The 15,000-nt window shown below is 47.9% G+C and overlaps 2 protein-coding genes across 3 annotated transcripts in view; one reads left to right on the top strand and one right to left on the bottom strand.

Annotated features, from left to right (window-relative positions):
• Positions 1-7,554, top strand: part of LOC115554435 (ataxin-1) — a 10,763-nt gene extending 3,209 nt beyond the window's left edge. For both annotated transcript variants that reach the window (XM_030371186.1, XM_030371187.1), the window contains 2 exons: positions 1,120-3,191; positions 3,664-7,554. In XM_030371186.1, coding sequence (XP_030227046.1) covers positions 1,359-3,191; positions 3,664-4,404 — 2,574 coding nt within the window. In that variant the 5' untranslated portion in view covers positions 1,120-1,358 and the 3' untranslated portion in view covers positions 4,405-7,554. The remainder of the gene's footprint in view (positions 1-1,119; positions 3,192-3,663) is intronic.
• A 1,294-nt stretch (positions 7,555-8,848) lies between these two features.
• Positions 8,849-15,000, bottom strand: part of LOC115554432 (integrin, alpha 8) — a 66,301-nt gene continuing 60,149 nt past the window's right edge. The window contains 6 exon segments of the mRNA XM_030371183.1: positions 8,849-10,398; positions 10,625-10,747; positions 11,088-11,189; positions 11,401-11,514; positions 11,627-11,737; positions 14,766-14,924. Coding sequence (XP_030227043.1) covers positions 10,309-10,398; positions 10,625-10,747; positions 11,088-11,189; positions 11,401-11,514; positions 11,627-11,737; positions 14,766-14,924 — 699 coding nt within the window. The 3' untranslated portion in view covers positions 8,849-10,308.

Here is a 15,000-nt window from a genome sequence, read left to right as displayed (position 1 = left end):
ATGGACCAGGGATGGTTGTCAGATGGATGGATGGTGTCTCATGCCCTTTATTTCTGGCTAATAAACAACCCAGAGATCCACGGAGCTCAGATGCGCCTGAAGGAGCAGAGCAGGCATCGTGGGGAAAAGACAGAGTGATGTCGTCCCCAGCAGAGTGCTATCCGAGGGAGAGGGGTATTCATGAGAGAAATCAATGTAACAGGGGTGCAGGAGTATTTCTGCACGGTTGCATAACATAGCATAACATAGGAGCCCCCCCACATAGATCCTGGGGTTGAGGAGGGTATGTTCTGGGTAGGGGCACAGTGCCGGCCCAGGCCGACAGAGACAGGGCTCGGCTGTGGCTCACAGCCTGGGGACAGTTTGAGGCTTCAGAGTTACCGTCTCATCTGCATGTTCATCAGCACTACCAGGGACCACGGTGCAGACCTCTGCAGATCAGGCTAGCGCTCTTTGTAGCAAATTCTCAGTCAAGTAAAATGCTGATAACATTAAACATCCTCAACCTGGTTTTGTTTTCGCGTTTTTGTGTTTTTCTATATTTTGCAACCAGGTTGCAAATGCCAAACACAATCATTGCTATACACATTAAATCAAATTATATTATTACTTCTAATAGTAGTAATACTAATACTACTACTATTATTTATTGTCCTTACAGTAGTTTCAGTAGTCACTCTCTGTACGGGCCACTCTGTTGGCGTCCGCTGGTTTCTGGTTACTATATGTCTTGTTGGCCAGAGTGTTCAGAGAGACAGGAGCATGACAGCCTCAGGGACAGTCACACCGTCAAGCTCTCACTTCACTGTTCTGGGTGGTGCATGGCTGCAAGACAACACACACACTCACGCACACACACACACACACACACACACACACACACACACACACACACACACACACACACACACACACACACACACACACACACACACACACACACACACACACACACACACACACACACACACACACACACACATGCAGTTTCATGTGTGAATCTCTCAGTTCACTGTTCTGAGTTCTGGCTCGATGCACATAGTACACACTATTCTGGATATGATGAATGCATGATTATTGTTCTTACAATGTTCTATATTTCTTTTTTCCTCCCTTCAGATTACTTCGTGGGGTTCATGGATGTTCTGAGCCAATCAGAAATGATCCCTCATGAACTACAGGGAGCTCCTTCATTGAGCTGGTGGGACTCAATCCTCTGTAGTCTGGCATCTGAGGCCTGAGAACAGTAGAGAATCAGTAGGGACGACCAACACAACACCCTGAACCCAGCCAGTAACGGTACAAAGACGGGAGACACGCAACATACACGACAACAGGCTGTTTACGCACGTTTGACAATGAAATCCAACCATGAGCGTAACAACGGATGCCTGCCTCCTAAGAAGCGTGAGATGCTGTCTCTGGAGCACAGGCCTGTGGCGGTGGCCACGGCGCCACAGGCCCCGCTGGCCCTCCCTCCCGAGGCCCTCCACACAGAGAACCTGGCCTGGCTCGCCAGTGTTGCCACCGAGCGCTGCAAGTCCCGGGATGCAGAGAGTCACGGGTATCCCATCTCCTCCTCCTCCTTGTCGGTCCTGGCAGACACCTCCTCCGCATCCCCCGTCATTCCTTCTGCGGTCGGGCCGCTTTCCGTGCCCCTAGCCTCCCTTCCGACCGTGTACCCCAGCAGCCTCCCCCAGCAGCCCGGGACCATCCAGTACGCCCAGCTCACTCCCAACGTCCAGTTCATCAGCTCCGGGCCCTACGCCGGCTACATCTCATCCCACATCCTCTCTGCCAACCCGGCCTCTACCACCAACAGCTCGGTGGGGCCCCGGCATCATCTGGACGGCTACACCACCGCCATCATCTCTCCCGGCGTCAAAGGGGAGCAGCAGCAGCAGTTCCAGATCGGCCTCTCCTCCGCCGACCTTACCACCGTGTCCATGGCCGGTTCAACGCAGGTCACCGGCCAGTACATCCACCTGGACAGCAGGACGGCCCTGCCCATGGCCGGGGGAACCGTCTCCTCCCAAGCAGGTCACCTACCCCTCCAGCTCCACACGCACCAGACCGTCCTCCCACAGACCCTCACCTTTGCCCCCTCCCAGCTGGTGGTCCAGTACAGCGACGGCTCACTGGTGAAGAAAGTGGAGGGCCACGGCAAGGCACTGCTCAACGGAGAAGGGGAGCTGCTGAAGCAGGCCGGGGCCACGGCTCAGACGCTGAACCACCACCAGCAGGTCCAGAGCTACGAGGCTCGACACATCCTCCTCCCTGCGGACTATGCCCAGAACCACAGCGGGCTGCAGACCTCCCTGGTGCTGGTGGCCCAGCAGCCAACTGCTGAGCCAGAGGCCAGCTCCAACAAGCTGTCCCTGCTGCACAAGGAGAAGGGCGGGATCTGCCTGGGGAAGCCCGTCCACAGGACGTCTGCCTCATACGCCTCGGAGGTATTGAAGTCTTCCGGCCCGCAGAGAGTCCTTCAGACTGGCTTGTCCCCGGAGGAGATGCCCGCCAGCCTCTACACCTCCACACAGCCTTCCATCATCGGCTACATCTCCAGCGGCGGCCACCAGCATGCCGTTAGCTACCACGGCACCCTACCTCAGCACCTGGTCATCCCCAGTGGGCAGTCACTCCTCATCCCAGTCAGCGGGACCTCCAGCGGTGTGAGCTCCGCCATGGAGCAGGAGGTCAGCCACAAGCTGAAAGCCACCACCACCACCACCACCACCACCACCCACATCTCCACCACCATGCCCCACGCCTACCTGGCCACAGCGCTGTCGAAGTGTGAGGTGCTCAGCTCTGAAGGGCACCAGCTGCCCCCCACCATTACCCAGGCATCGCCGCTGCCCCACCCCATTCTGCCCTCCATCCCAGCTCCATCTCCGGTTCCAACCTCCCCTGTAACTGCGCCGGCTCCTGCCCCGGTCCCTCCCGCAGGCACCGCCGCCCCGTCCTCGTCCCCCGTGGCGCTGCCTCCGTTCTTCATGCGCGGCTCCATCATCCAGCTGGCGGACGGGGAGCTGAAGCGGGTGGAGGACCTGAAGACGGAAGACTTCATCCACAGCGCTGAGATCAGCAGTGAGCTGAAAATCGACTCCAGCACGGTGGAGCGCATCGACGACGGGCAGACGCCCAACGCCGTGGTCATCCAGTTTGCCGTGGGAGAGCTCAAAGCGCAGGTATACCGGGGGGTATTTCACACATTATCATTTTCTGATGGTATTAATTCTAAGGCTCAATTTGTAGGATGAATGACATGCCAGTAGGTTTGTATTAGGTGTCTGGTTCTGTCCCGTTCTGTTGCCACATTAGAAGGCTCTGTGCCTTAATTATAAAATGACATCAATTATCTCTTTGTAATCTATTTTTCAAAAAGTGCTTCGTCTTGTTATAATTCAGTTTGGATAAATGCTTTTAGTCCTTTAAAGTAAATGACCCTTTAGATCAGTCGCTCAGGCAGTATTCAGCCACAGAAAGTGGTTGTGTGTATTTGTGAGTGGCTGTGCATGTGGAGATTAGGGCCACCATCAAACACCTCAGAAAAAACTCATTCATGAGTGGCAATTTAACATGTGTGTGTTCATTGCGTATAAGCCATGTATTGTGATGGGATACAAATTAACCTGTTGTGGGTGTGTGTGTCCCATCCAGGTATGTGTGGAGGTGTTGCTGGAGTACCCCTTCTTCGTGTTTGGCCAGGGCTGGTCATCCTGCAGCCCAGACCGGACCACCCGGCTGTTCGAGCTGTCCTGTGCCAAGCTGTGTGTGGGTGACGTCTGTGTGTCGCTCACCCTGAGGGGTCTCAGGAACGGCTCGGTCGCCAGCCCCCATCCGACCGGAGGGGGTGCCAAACTGAGGACCGCCTCCCCCGAGCCCCCGCCGGGCGGCACGGACACGGCCCCACCGCAATGCCACACGCTGGGCCCCCGTGCTGCAGGGGGCAGCAGCGCCAGGCTGCTGATGAAGGCGGCCGTGGAGAAGCCCCAGGGCAACGGGACGACGGGAACAGGAGGTCAGCGCGTGCCGACCGGACCGGAGGTGTTCCCTTGGCCGGTCGGGGGAGGGGCGGGAGCAGTGCTGAAGAGCAGGGAGGAGGCGCACACCTCAGGGAACGGAGACGTCAGACACAGACGGGCGCACACGGACCACCTCTCCCCTGCTCCTCCTCCTGCACCTCCTCCTCCTCCACCTCCTCCACTTCCTCCTCCGTCCGATGCCATCGCCATGGAAACGCAGAGACCGTCCTCGGGCCGTAAGCGGCGCTGGTCCGCTCCGGAGAGAGAGCAGACAGACAGGAGGGAGGAGGCTTCTCACCACGCTCTGCCCCAGCCCTCCTTCCTACCCCAGGAGATGAAGATCAGCATCGAGGGGCGCTCCAGTGCAGGGAGCTGAATGCGGAGGAGGACAGAGGATACATGAAGGACAAGAGGCCGTCTGATTGGTATATCAACACGGCTCCAGTCATCGCTGTCATTGTCTGTCTTCATCCAGACTACTGTGATATAGGCTTAGTTTACACCATATCTACAGGTTCATGTTCCATCCACGCCTGCACTCCACAGCGCAGTGCTGCGCCCTAGTGTACGGCGCCACATCGAGGGCAGTGCAATCTATCTTGAGTGAAGTGTGTCTGGGGTGCACAAAGTCTGACTGGCAGCCGCCCATCCAGGCAGCGTTTGGTTGAGTTCCTTTGTGTCAGGTCAGTTATTAATGCCCTTCGTCTTGGGATTCACCCTGAAGAGTGAGGTTCAATGCACCGGCTCCCTTTTTCTTTTTCATTTGCCCTGGGGCAGACCCCAACTAAGAGAGCACATAGACATCTGGTATGATCCCCGGTTTTGGCGAGTATATCTCCTCCTGTATGTCTCATGTTTTGTTTCATGTTGTCTGAGTCTAGGATAAAGTCCAGAGATAAAGGGAAACTGCTTTGTTTATAACCATGGAAACACTCGCTTATCAACAATCCCCGCCATAGCGCTGATGTTTCCTGCATCTGATGCATTGGTAGAATTACTTTCTTCTCTCTTTCCTCATCATTTAAATTATGACCTTTTTTTCTTCTTTTCTGGTGTATCTTTCACATTAATGTGGAGGGGTGTGCCAGTGGTGGGTGTGTTGTATGGGCCATCAGGTAAACAGTGTGTCATAGTGGAGCAAGTGTCAGGTCTTTGGCCAGTGGCTATGGCTGAGACCGTCTTTAAAGATAGCAGGTGCCTAGGTTGGGAAGGCTTGAATGTACCCATCCATTTGTCCAGAGTTGACTCACAGAGGTGATGCATGTGTCTGTGTTTCGCCTAATAAAGAATACATAATCTCCATGCTTGTAATTTCATGTGAATGCTTTTGTAATCCCTGGGTTGCAGTTGTACAGAGATTCTATGCATCATCAGAAGTCCTCAATTTCATAGTACTACTCTATTGATCCCTAGTTCCTATATCATCTGTCATTGTTAGAGAAAACTCAATGGTCTCAAACCTCAACCTTAATCTTGAGCAATTAATCAACTTCATCTGTTTTTTTAAATATGCTCATGGATTAATTGATGAAAATGTTATATTATATTACTTCCCAAACTATTCAAAATATTGTAAGAAATAGCCAATTGTTAAATTGTGATATTCTTTGGTTTTGGTTGTCATAATCTTCTCAAGCAGGGAACTGCACTTCTCTGCTGGTCAGACTCGCTTGTCTAGCTTTGTGGTGGTGGAAACCGAGCATGCCAATTTCTTTACAATAGAGCCAAAACCAACATTTTACAGTTCATACTCAGGAACAGTGTGTACAATCTTTGTCAGTATGCTGGTGTGTATCTGTGTTTGTGTGTGTGTGTTTGTGAGAGTGTCTGACTTGTCTGTCGGTCTCTGTTTGAGGGCCTGTGTGTGTAAACATGAGCGTGTGTCATAAGAGAAGCACTTCTATTCACTTTGTTTGTAAATGGAAATATGAACTGACTGTTTAATCTAGTCCTGTCCTGCTCATCTATCATGCTGATGTATTGGGTACTCTGGCACACAGTGTGCTCTGTACGTTCAGATAGCTCTTTTTAATTGTTTGTCAGATGACTGACAAGTTACATTTTTACAAGGTGAGAGTGAAAGGAACATCACATATAGATCACGTTGTTTAGATACAGTTTAAAAGCACAGAACAAATCCCATATGCAGCCTATGAACGAGCCACAAGACCTCCTTATCAAATCAAATCATTCCATGAGCTCACCCGTTTCACAGAGTCCTGCAACCATTTACTCTCAGTTCACTTATTGATCCGATGTATAGGAATGTGTTACAGTCATATAAACAGGTTACAGTCCACAAGGGGGATAAAAAAAGTCATTTTTCCAATTTATTTCTCTTGCACATTGTAAAAAATTGTTCATATAAGAATATTATAAAATATTCAGTTAATCATGATAGCCATACTGTATATGTGTTCAAATCATCAAAACTCATACGTTGTATTACCCAGACTGTTGTGTTTTTGCTCAGGCTAAACACTGCCTTGTGACTGTTTTCCCCAACGATATGTAGTTTAACTGTTGCTATCACGACGTTGTGCCGTTGTTAACTCAAATATGTCTACGAGACGACTATTTCCTCTTGATACGCTTGAGCAAGAGACAAAAATACTTTTATTCCAGATGGAAGTTCACACTTGGGCCCTTGAATCAACCTCAATTGTAAACGTACCCTCTATCTCTACGGTGGACCTGGCTCCTTGGTCCCTAGGTCCACCTTGAAGTCTGTTGTGATTCTGAGTGTTGTGCGTGAGCACCACCTGCTGGTTCTCTAAGGGAACAGTACTTTAACCACTGTCGTGTGAACACCATCTGTTGGTTCTCTAGGGAGCAGCACTTTGGCCAGTGTCGTGTGAGCACCACCTGCTGGTTCTCTAAGGGAACAGCACTTTGGCCTGTGTCGTGTGAGCACCACCTGCTGGTTCTCTTAGGGAACAGCAATTTGGCCAGTGTCGTGTGAGGAGCACCACCCTCTGGTTCTCTAAGGGAACAGCACCTTGCCAGTGTGGTTGCTACGAGTTGTATTCATCGTGTATTGTATTGTACAGACATTGTTGATTGCCTAAGTCTTCCAAGAGTTAGGGTTAGGGTTAGTGTTAGGGTTAGTAAAGATATTCTTGACGTCATTTAGGAGGATAGACACTAGTATACATTTTCCCATTTTACAGCAGACAGTGAATATCTGGTAAAGTAAAGGTTTACATCTGAGACCGACTAAATCGCCCCCCCCCCCCCCCCCACACACAACAAACACACATTTGACACACAGGAACGTGACCTGAGATTCCATTATTTGCACCAGCTCAAACAACCAGGACACGATGGATTAAAATACTTACGATTTTTTAAATGGGTCAGTGAGTCTGTTGGATAAATCTCATATGTCTTGTATACACGATGAATAATGTTAAAATATTTTGATGGTGTTAACGTTTGCTATTAAGAAAAATGTTAAATCCTTATTTCAAATGTTTGCTTTACATTTATTCAAATTTATTGAAAGAAATAAAGAGCATAAATACGATTGTTGCAGGCAGCTTTCTTGTGTGATGGGAAGAAGAGGGGCCTTGTTTGATCTGTGTGGACCCCATCGTCTGACAGGCTGTTCTGTGAGCCTGAAACAAAAATGTATCAGATATTGGTCATAAGCATGCTGACGCAGATAACAACACAAGACGCAAAGGCAAAATGGGGAATGAGAAAAGGGGGAACAAACCACAGGTGAAAGCATGAACTACCAAGGAGACTGGGGTGACATCTAGGTAAGAAGAGTGGGGTTAACACTGAGTAGGAGGAAGCAGTGACATCAGGCTTTCTTTTAAGGTGAGATCTATTTAAAGAAGTATTTGCACAAGCAGCACCTTTTAGACGATGAAGACCTTCAAGACACGGTGAGCTTAGCCTGGAGCTTTGTTAATTGCATGATTGATAACATCAATGATTGACTGGAGGCCAAATGATCACCATTTGACCATTAGGAATTTAATCCAGGAGTTTAATTAGAAGGACTCATTATATGTGTGAAAAATATGCATGTGCCCATTCCTCCCTTCTTACCGTGGACACAGTAAGAGGTTTTTCGAGGACAGCTCTCGGTGCAGCAGGTCTGCCTGCAACTGAGCTGTCTGAGATGAACGCCATCTAGCGGAGACTAATAGATTTGCAATGAGGTAATGCTAGATCTGAACTAACACATACTAGATTCATCACCTTATCACCTTGACGCCAGAGCAGCCAACGATGAGAATGTTTGAATGCGTATAGAATAGAATGGAATAGAATAATCTTTGTCATTGTACAAGACAACGAAATTTTGTTTGGAGCAGTCCTCTGCATATTCAATGCAGCTGATACAAAGACAACGGACATTTCCGCATTTGAACATTATACTTGAACTATTGCATCACTTAATCATATTCATCTTTGTAGTTTAGAATTAGTTTATCACTTCTACAAGAGATTCTGAATAATTTTCTACCTGGAGGGGCACTTGCTCCACGGAGCAGGAGATGGCTCTTGTGGCATCCTGAAGCCCAGCATGGCGTTAACATACATGGAGCTTATTTCACTCAATTACCGAAGTACTGACGAGAAACCACCAGTTCAGCAGGAAAACAATTAAGAAAATATCACATGATCAGTATCAATTGAAAAAAAAACATAGAGCGAAACCAAATCTTAAACTTAAATAACTAAATAAATGGATTAAACTTGCAATAGTTTCATTTAATCAATGTAATTGTTTTGGTTTGGTTCAATATATGATGGAAGATAAAGGCTTTAACCTACCTTACCTAAACAGTGGAAAGCTGCAAGTCTGAGGAAGAAATCTCTTTATTACAATGTTTCCATTTGTTTGCACATAAAAAAAAAAAAGGGAGTGTATGTGTAAATGTAATCATGAGACATAGAATATATTCGTTTTGAGGATAACATTTACTTTGCTGGTAGGCTGAGCCACCTCTCTCGGAGTCATTGCAGTGGTGAAACACTTTCGTACACACACCAGTAAGTGGCAGAATATACTCATATTTACACTGAAGAGATAACCTGTTGGCGTGAAGTGGGATCATGGACATATTAGGGATGTACACTCCGTTCATTATCCACATTGAAGCATCATTATTCAAAGGGCAGTTTATTTCCAACACAATCCATCCAAATATTCGACCCACATTTAAGGGTTAAGGTATTTACAAACATTATGAATTATTTAAAAGCTATACATAAAGGATATTGTGCCTATAGACTGACCTATATTCACAATATGTGCAGATACTACAATGTGAAGGAAGATCAAGTGAGCTCCTTGCTGAAGATGTGGGCAACATAAAGGTAACTTATTGCAAATCAATTTCTTCATGCTTCATATCTTTACTTCTCTTCGCCAAAAGTAAGTCAGGGTAGATTTTATTTGAACAGTTAATCTTTCAGCAATGTTGCCTAACATAATATCGTTCAATCAATTATATACAGAAAGAATGGAAACATTAAGCTCTAATAAAAAAATGCCAGTGTAAACAAGCTTCACTATCACGCAACCTTCAAATATTGCACATACATTCATAAATATACTTAAATCCCGTGCTGGTGTCTGTGTAGATGTAATTTTCCATATGGTCAAGTACAACTAATTCAATTACAATGAGATTACATTTAAACTGACTGAAGAGATAATGCACACATGTACACACACACACACGCACGCACACGCGCACAGCACGCACGCACGCGAGCAACACATGCACGCGCGCGCGCGCACACACACACACACACACACACACACACACAAACACACACACACACACATACACGCACACACACAATTCCCCTTTCTTTGTTACTCACTTTTGTAGGCGCACATAGCAAAAAAACATCAGGGAAATCAAACATTCAACTCGTGTGTTCGTATTGTGTTTGGAACAATGTCCCTTCTGTCTTCATTGCGGCCACATCTTCCACGGAGCTCCTCCTCATTGTAGTCTGGAGAATCAATTAACACACAGTCTGCTACACATGCCTCTTCAATCTCCAGAGAAGGCCTGGCTCCATATGGATCTGCTTGGATTCCTTCGTCAGGTTGTCTGGGGCTGCTGTCTTTACTCAAACTGTCCTTCCAGGCCATTTGTTTTGTGCAAACAGTGGTGGGTTGGAGGATGGAGGAGTTATAGATATGGAGGGTGAAGACGTTTGGATCCACCTGCAGACCCCTTACTGAATTTTGTCAAAAAAAGTAAAAGCACCCCATGGTCCAGTCCTCCAATCAGCAGCTCTTGTCTCAGGCATCTGCTGATTGGTCAGATGTGAGCTGCTCCCGGTCGCTGATGTCATCATCAACCGGAGGTCGTGCTCGATCAAAGAAGCCACACTAGAGATAGAAACAGACAGCAACTTGTCTGAATGGTACAGGCTGAAGCCACACTAGAGAGAGAAACACACTGCAACCTGTCTGAACGGTACAGGCTCAGGAATATAGCTGTACAGCTGGAAGATGGTGTGTGTATGTTTCATTTGGATTTTGTGTCTGTGGGTGGATGTGTAAGTGTTTGTGTGCATGCATGTGTCGGCCTTCTGTCATTTTGATTGTGCATTACCTTCCACATGACTAGCGTAAGCATGGCTAGCACCAGCAGTCCCAGCAGTATGGCCAGGATAATGACCCACAATGGAACAGCGAAAGACACGTCAGGTGTCCCCCACAACACCAGGGTCCCCATCTGACAGAGACACACAGGGTCAGAAAGTGGATACACCATAGACTGTAGATTTGGCCCCCCTCCCCCTTTTCACCAACATCCATGATGGCCCCTGCTGCTATGTCTCAGGTTTGTTTGCAGGTCTGCTCAAGTCAAGAGACCTTTTGGTCTATGCCTGTTAATAACGGCCCTTGCAAATGGAAAATGAACTGAGAGGTTCCACACTCTAATATGCATTTGTGAGTTGCTTTGCCTATGTCAGGCTTGTCCAATGCCAAAACTTTGATCCTCGTCCACTTTTGAATGCTGCTGGTCAGTTTGTATTCACCCAGACCCCCACACAGACAGAACCAAAGCTTACCGAGGTGCTCTGGTGGGGAAGGCTTGTGGGCTGGATGCGGTAGGGCAGGGCGGTTACCATGAAGGAGACGGTGGAGTTCAGGAGGTAGGGGTCATTACGCCGCTGAAGGTGGACATTTTGTTGTGTTGGTAGACCAGCGGGAAAGACAGGAGAACATTTTGTCAAATCCTTTTTATTTTGGCCCTTAGAGTAAGAAATTGCAAAAGAGATAAATAAAGCGGGAAGAGAAAGACAGAGTGAGAGCAAGAGAGAGATACAAAGCGAAGGAACAGCTTTAACTCCATCCCATACAAAACACATGTCCCGAACCTACCTGTAGGAAGGTGTGAGCCCAGAGCCTGGAGCGGATCTTCACCACCGCGCTCTGACCCCGGTCCAGACGCCCCACCACACACAGGATCTGCAGGCAGATGATGTTGCTGCAGTTCTAACACAGGAGAGACCCAGGGAAAGAGAGAAGTCAGAGAGGGGGCCGTGTTGGAGGACAGTGCGGTCGAGCCATGAACTCTGAAGAGGGCGGATCTATTCCCAAAGCCTACCAGTGTCTTGCTGCTGTAGTCGTGCTCGCTGGTCACCGAGCGTCTGTGGCGACGAGAGGAACCGTTCCTCAGGAAACCTAACAACTCAGGGGTGTCCTGGAGGGCAGAGAGCTGAGAGAGAGAGAGCGAGAGCGAGAGCGAGAGATAGAGAGAGAGAGAGAGAGAGAGAGAGAGAGAGAGAGAGAGAGAGAGAGAGAGAGAGAGAGAGAGAGAGTAGAGAGAGACAGAGAGAGAGAGAGAGAGAGAGAGAGAGGGGGGGGGGAGAGAGAGAGAGAGAGAGCAAGCAAAGGAGTAAAATGAATATCTGGACCATAGATGTATACACATGAAGTATAAACTGGCAATGAAATCCATTTTATTCAATCTTAAGAAGAGGGCAGAATTGTGCTCATCATAGTGATTGAAAAGAAACCTGAGCCATTGGTATGCTGGTTCCAATATTACTACTCTAATCATGGTTTACTCTGTCAACCCATCTTAATTCTCATGATTTTAGCACACCCAGTATTGCTCCCCAAACATACATCACAGCCACAGGCAGCCCCAAGCTAGACAATAACTGCAACACGAACATCATCAATGAAACATCGTTCCATTTACCCAGTGAAAAACAGGCATATCAAAGCCCTGTTTAGAAAGCCCTGTTCTAGACCCATTAAAAGTCCACTTGATACACATTCTATGTTCCCCAAACGCACCATTTCCTACCATGCACTCACAGCGTGAGGGCCATGCCAAACCACTGTGGTACATCCACTCTACAAAACACGTGGTGGTCTGGCCGTTAAGAAGAAGCCACTAAAAAGGAGAAAAACTGGTACAGACCAGTGGAGGCTTCTCCAGTTAGGAGAGGGAGGAAGATCCTCCTTAACATTTTTGAGGATACAAATAGGTAGATTGTCCAGACTACTTTAATGAATTAAAGCCCTTAAATAGGACTACTTTAATACCTTTGTATGTTATGTATGTTTCCCTGGGTAAAGGGACATTAGCACCCCCTATCGCCTGTTGACAATTACTTCAGGGAGGATGTTTCTCCCTCAGCCTCCATTGACTCCCATTCATTTCCCCGAAAGTGTTGGCGGCCGAAAAAAGTGGCGGCGAAAGTGTTGCGCTATGAACCAATAAGCAGGAGTCCTGGCTGTGGAGCAGCCAGGAGGGTGGGGTTATCCCCTCAAGTCTATGCTACGAGAACCAACGAACTCGCTCAGGCGAATGCCTTGGTTCCACCGAGCAGTGCGCTACTGTTCGTTGCGGTACAGTGCGGCTCTGTTCGCTTATATTGACATTTCCATAGCCAGGGCTGCCTGTGGAGCCCGTGGCCGCTGCCCGCGGGCTCCGCAGAAACAAGGCATTACAACTGAGCGGGTTAGGTGGAGCCCACGGCCGGGCAGGGCTACCCGCGGCAAGCCTGCGGAGCTCGCAGCCAGGCTGCGGAGCCTGCGGCCGGGCTGCCCGCGGCCGAGATGCAGAGCCCGCAAGGAGGGTTGACTTGATCTATAAATGAAGTCCCTCAATCTTAATTGGCTTAACACCATGACCAACATTCTGAAACATCCATTAACATCCACATTTGCCTCAAACAATGTTAGGCTTACAGCCCATGCAAATAGTTGTGAAATAATGTTCTTGTTGTTCTTTAATTGTTTGTTACTCTGACCATTCTGTTTGATATTGTGGAAAGGATGTTAGTGAATGATTCAGAGCATGATGCAATTTAAATGGCATCACTTTTGGTCTTTTGTCTTCATTCTTCTTAGAACAATTGTAGCTGTTAATTCTAGCTGCAATAACAGTCCGCAGTCAACTCGTGTAGCAGCCATTTTAATCCGCTCTCAACAGCGTCACTCAACTCCTCCGGCACGCGCAAACGTACCTGCTGGCTGCGCGCTCACGAGTAACACTTTAAAGGCAATACAACTAAAAGAATAAAGGCGCCAACAAATGAAACTTAACAGTAGCTGAAAATAAACAAAGCCAAATTACTATATTACTAATAGCTTCAGTCATTGAGGGCAAAAATAGGCCCAATGCTAGGCCCAGATTTTTTTTATTTAGTTTTACTAATCAAGAGTAGACCTGATTTGACTACTTGGCTTTGGATCCTTTCCTTCGGCCCTTGTAGTCCAAGACATGCTGCCCACCAGCTTTCAAAGTACAATGCTGCCACTGTTGGATTTGTATCAATTCACATAATTATCCCATCCTGCTATTTTGTAGTTCACCAAAACACCCTGAAACAACTTGAGTCTCACATTCTTATGCCACCATACGCCACTAACAGTGCAAGCAGGCCAATGGCAACCAAGCGAGCAGTCCTTTCTCCCTCACTTTAATAACCACCAGCCACCACTGGTACACACAGCATAAGCATATGACATATACATAAAACATCTTCAACTGCATTTTTAACTGGTGTGTATGGATGACGTTCTTTTTATTTTCCCTTTTTGGTTCAAGCTTAAATTCAATTGAAAGTAGGCTTATTGCTTGTCATGATTTCTATGCAGCTCTGTGTGCCAGTAATCCTTGATCGCTCTATCTAATACCAGCCATAAACACAATATATATGGGTCATAACAGAGCTTTGGTCCAACCAGGGGTAGTTGTCACCACGACTGTGTGTGTGTGTTTGTGTGTCTGTGTGTGTGTGTGTGTGTGTGAGTGTGTGTGTGAGCGTATGTGTGAGCGAATGTGTGAGCGTGTGTGTGAGCGTGTTTGTGCGTGTGTGTGTGTGTTAGGGTGTTAGTGTGTTAGTGTGAGTCTGTCTGTCTGTGTGTGTGTGTGTGTGTGAGAGTTTGTGTGTGTGAGTGTCTGTGCAAGTGTGTGTGTTTGTTGGTGTTTGTGTGTGTGTGTGTGTGTGTGTGTGTTTGTCTGTCTGTGTATCTGTGTGTTTGTGTGTGTGTGTGTGTGTGTGTGTGTGAGTGTGTTAGTGTGTGTGTGTGTGTGTGTGTGTGTTGTGTGTGTATGTGTGTGTGTGTGTGTGTGTGTGTGTGTGTGTGAGTTTGTGTGTGTGTGTGTCTGTGTGTGTCTGTGCATGTGTGGTGTGTGCGTGCATGTGTGTGTGTGAGTGTGAGTGTGTCTGTGTGTGTGTGAGTGTGTCTGTGCCTATGTGTTTGTGCCTGTGAGTGTGTAGTACCTGTAGGCCCAGCGGGTTGAGGCTGCCGTTAGCCCTGCAGCTGATTGGCCCATCAGTTTTAATCTCCATAATGTACAGCAGGTTTTCGTCACGGAAACGGGAGGGCCAGCCCACCTGGAGCTCCGCCTCCCGGATGCTGCTGGGACCAGTGTTGTGGAGCTAGGGGGGAGAGGGGGGGATGAGGACAAACGGATAGCATATGATGCAGGATTGATAGAAAAAGAGAGGGTGTAGT

Source organism: Gadus morhua, chromosome 11 (assembly GCF_902167405.1).
Source record: "Gadus morhua chromosome 11, gadMor3.0, whole genome shotgun sequence".
In the NCBI taxonomy this organism is placed as follows: Eukaryota; Metazoa; Chordata; class Actinopteri; order Gadiformes; family Gadidae; genus Gadus; species Gadus morhua.
This window is presented reverse-complemented; position numbering and strand designations above follow the sequence as displayed.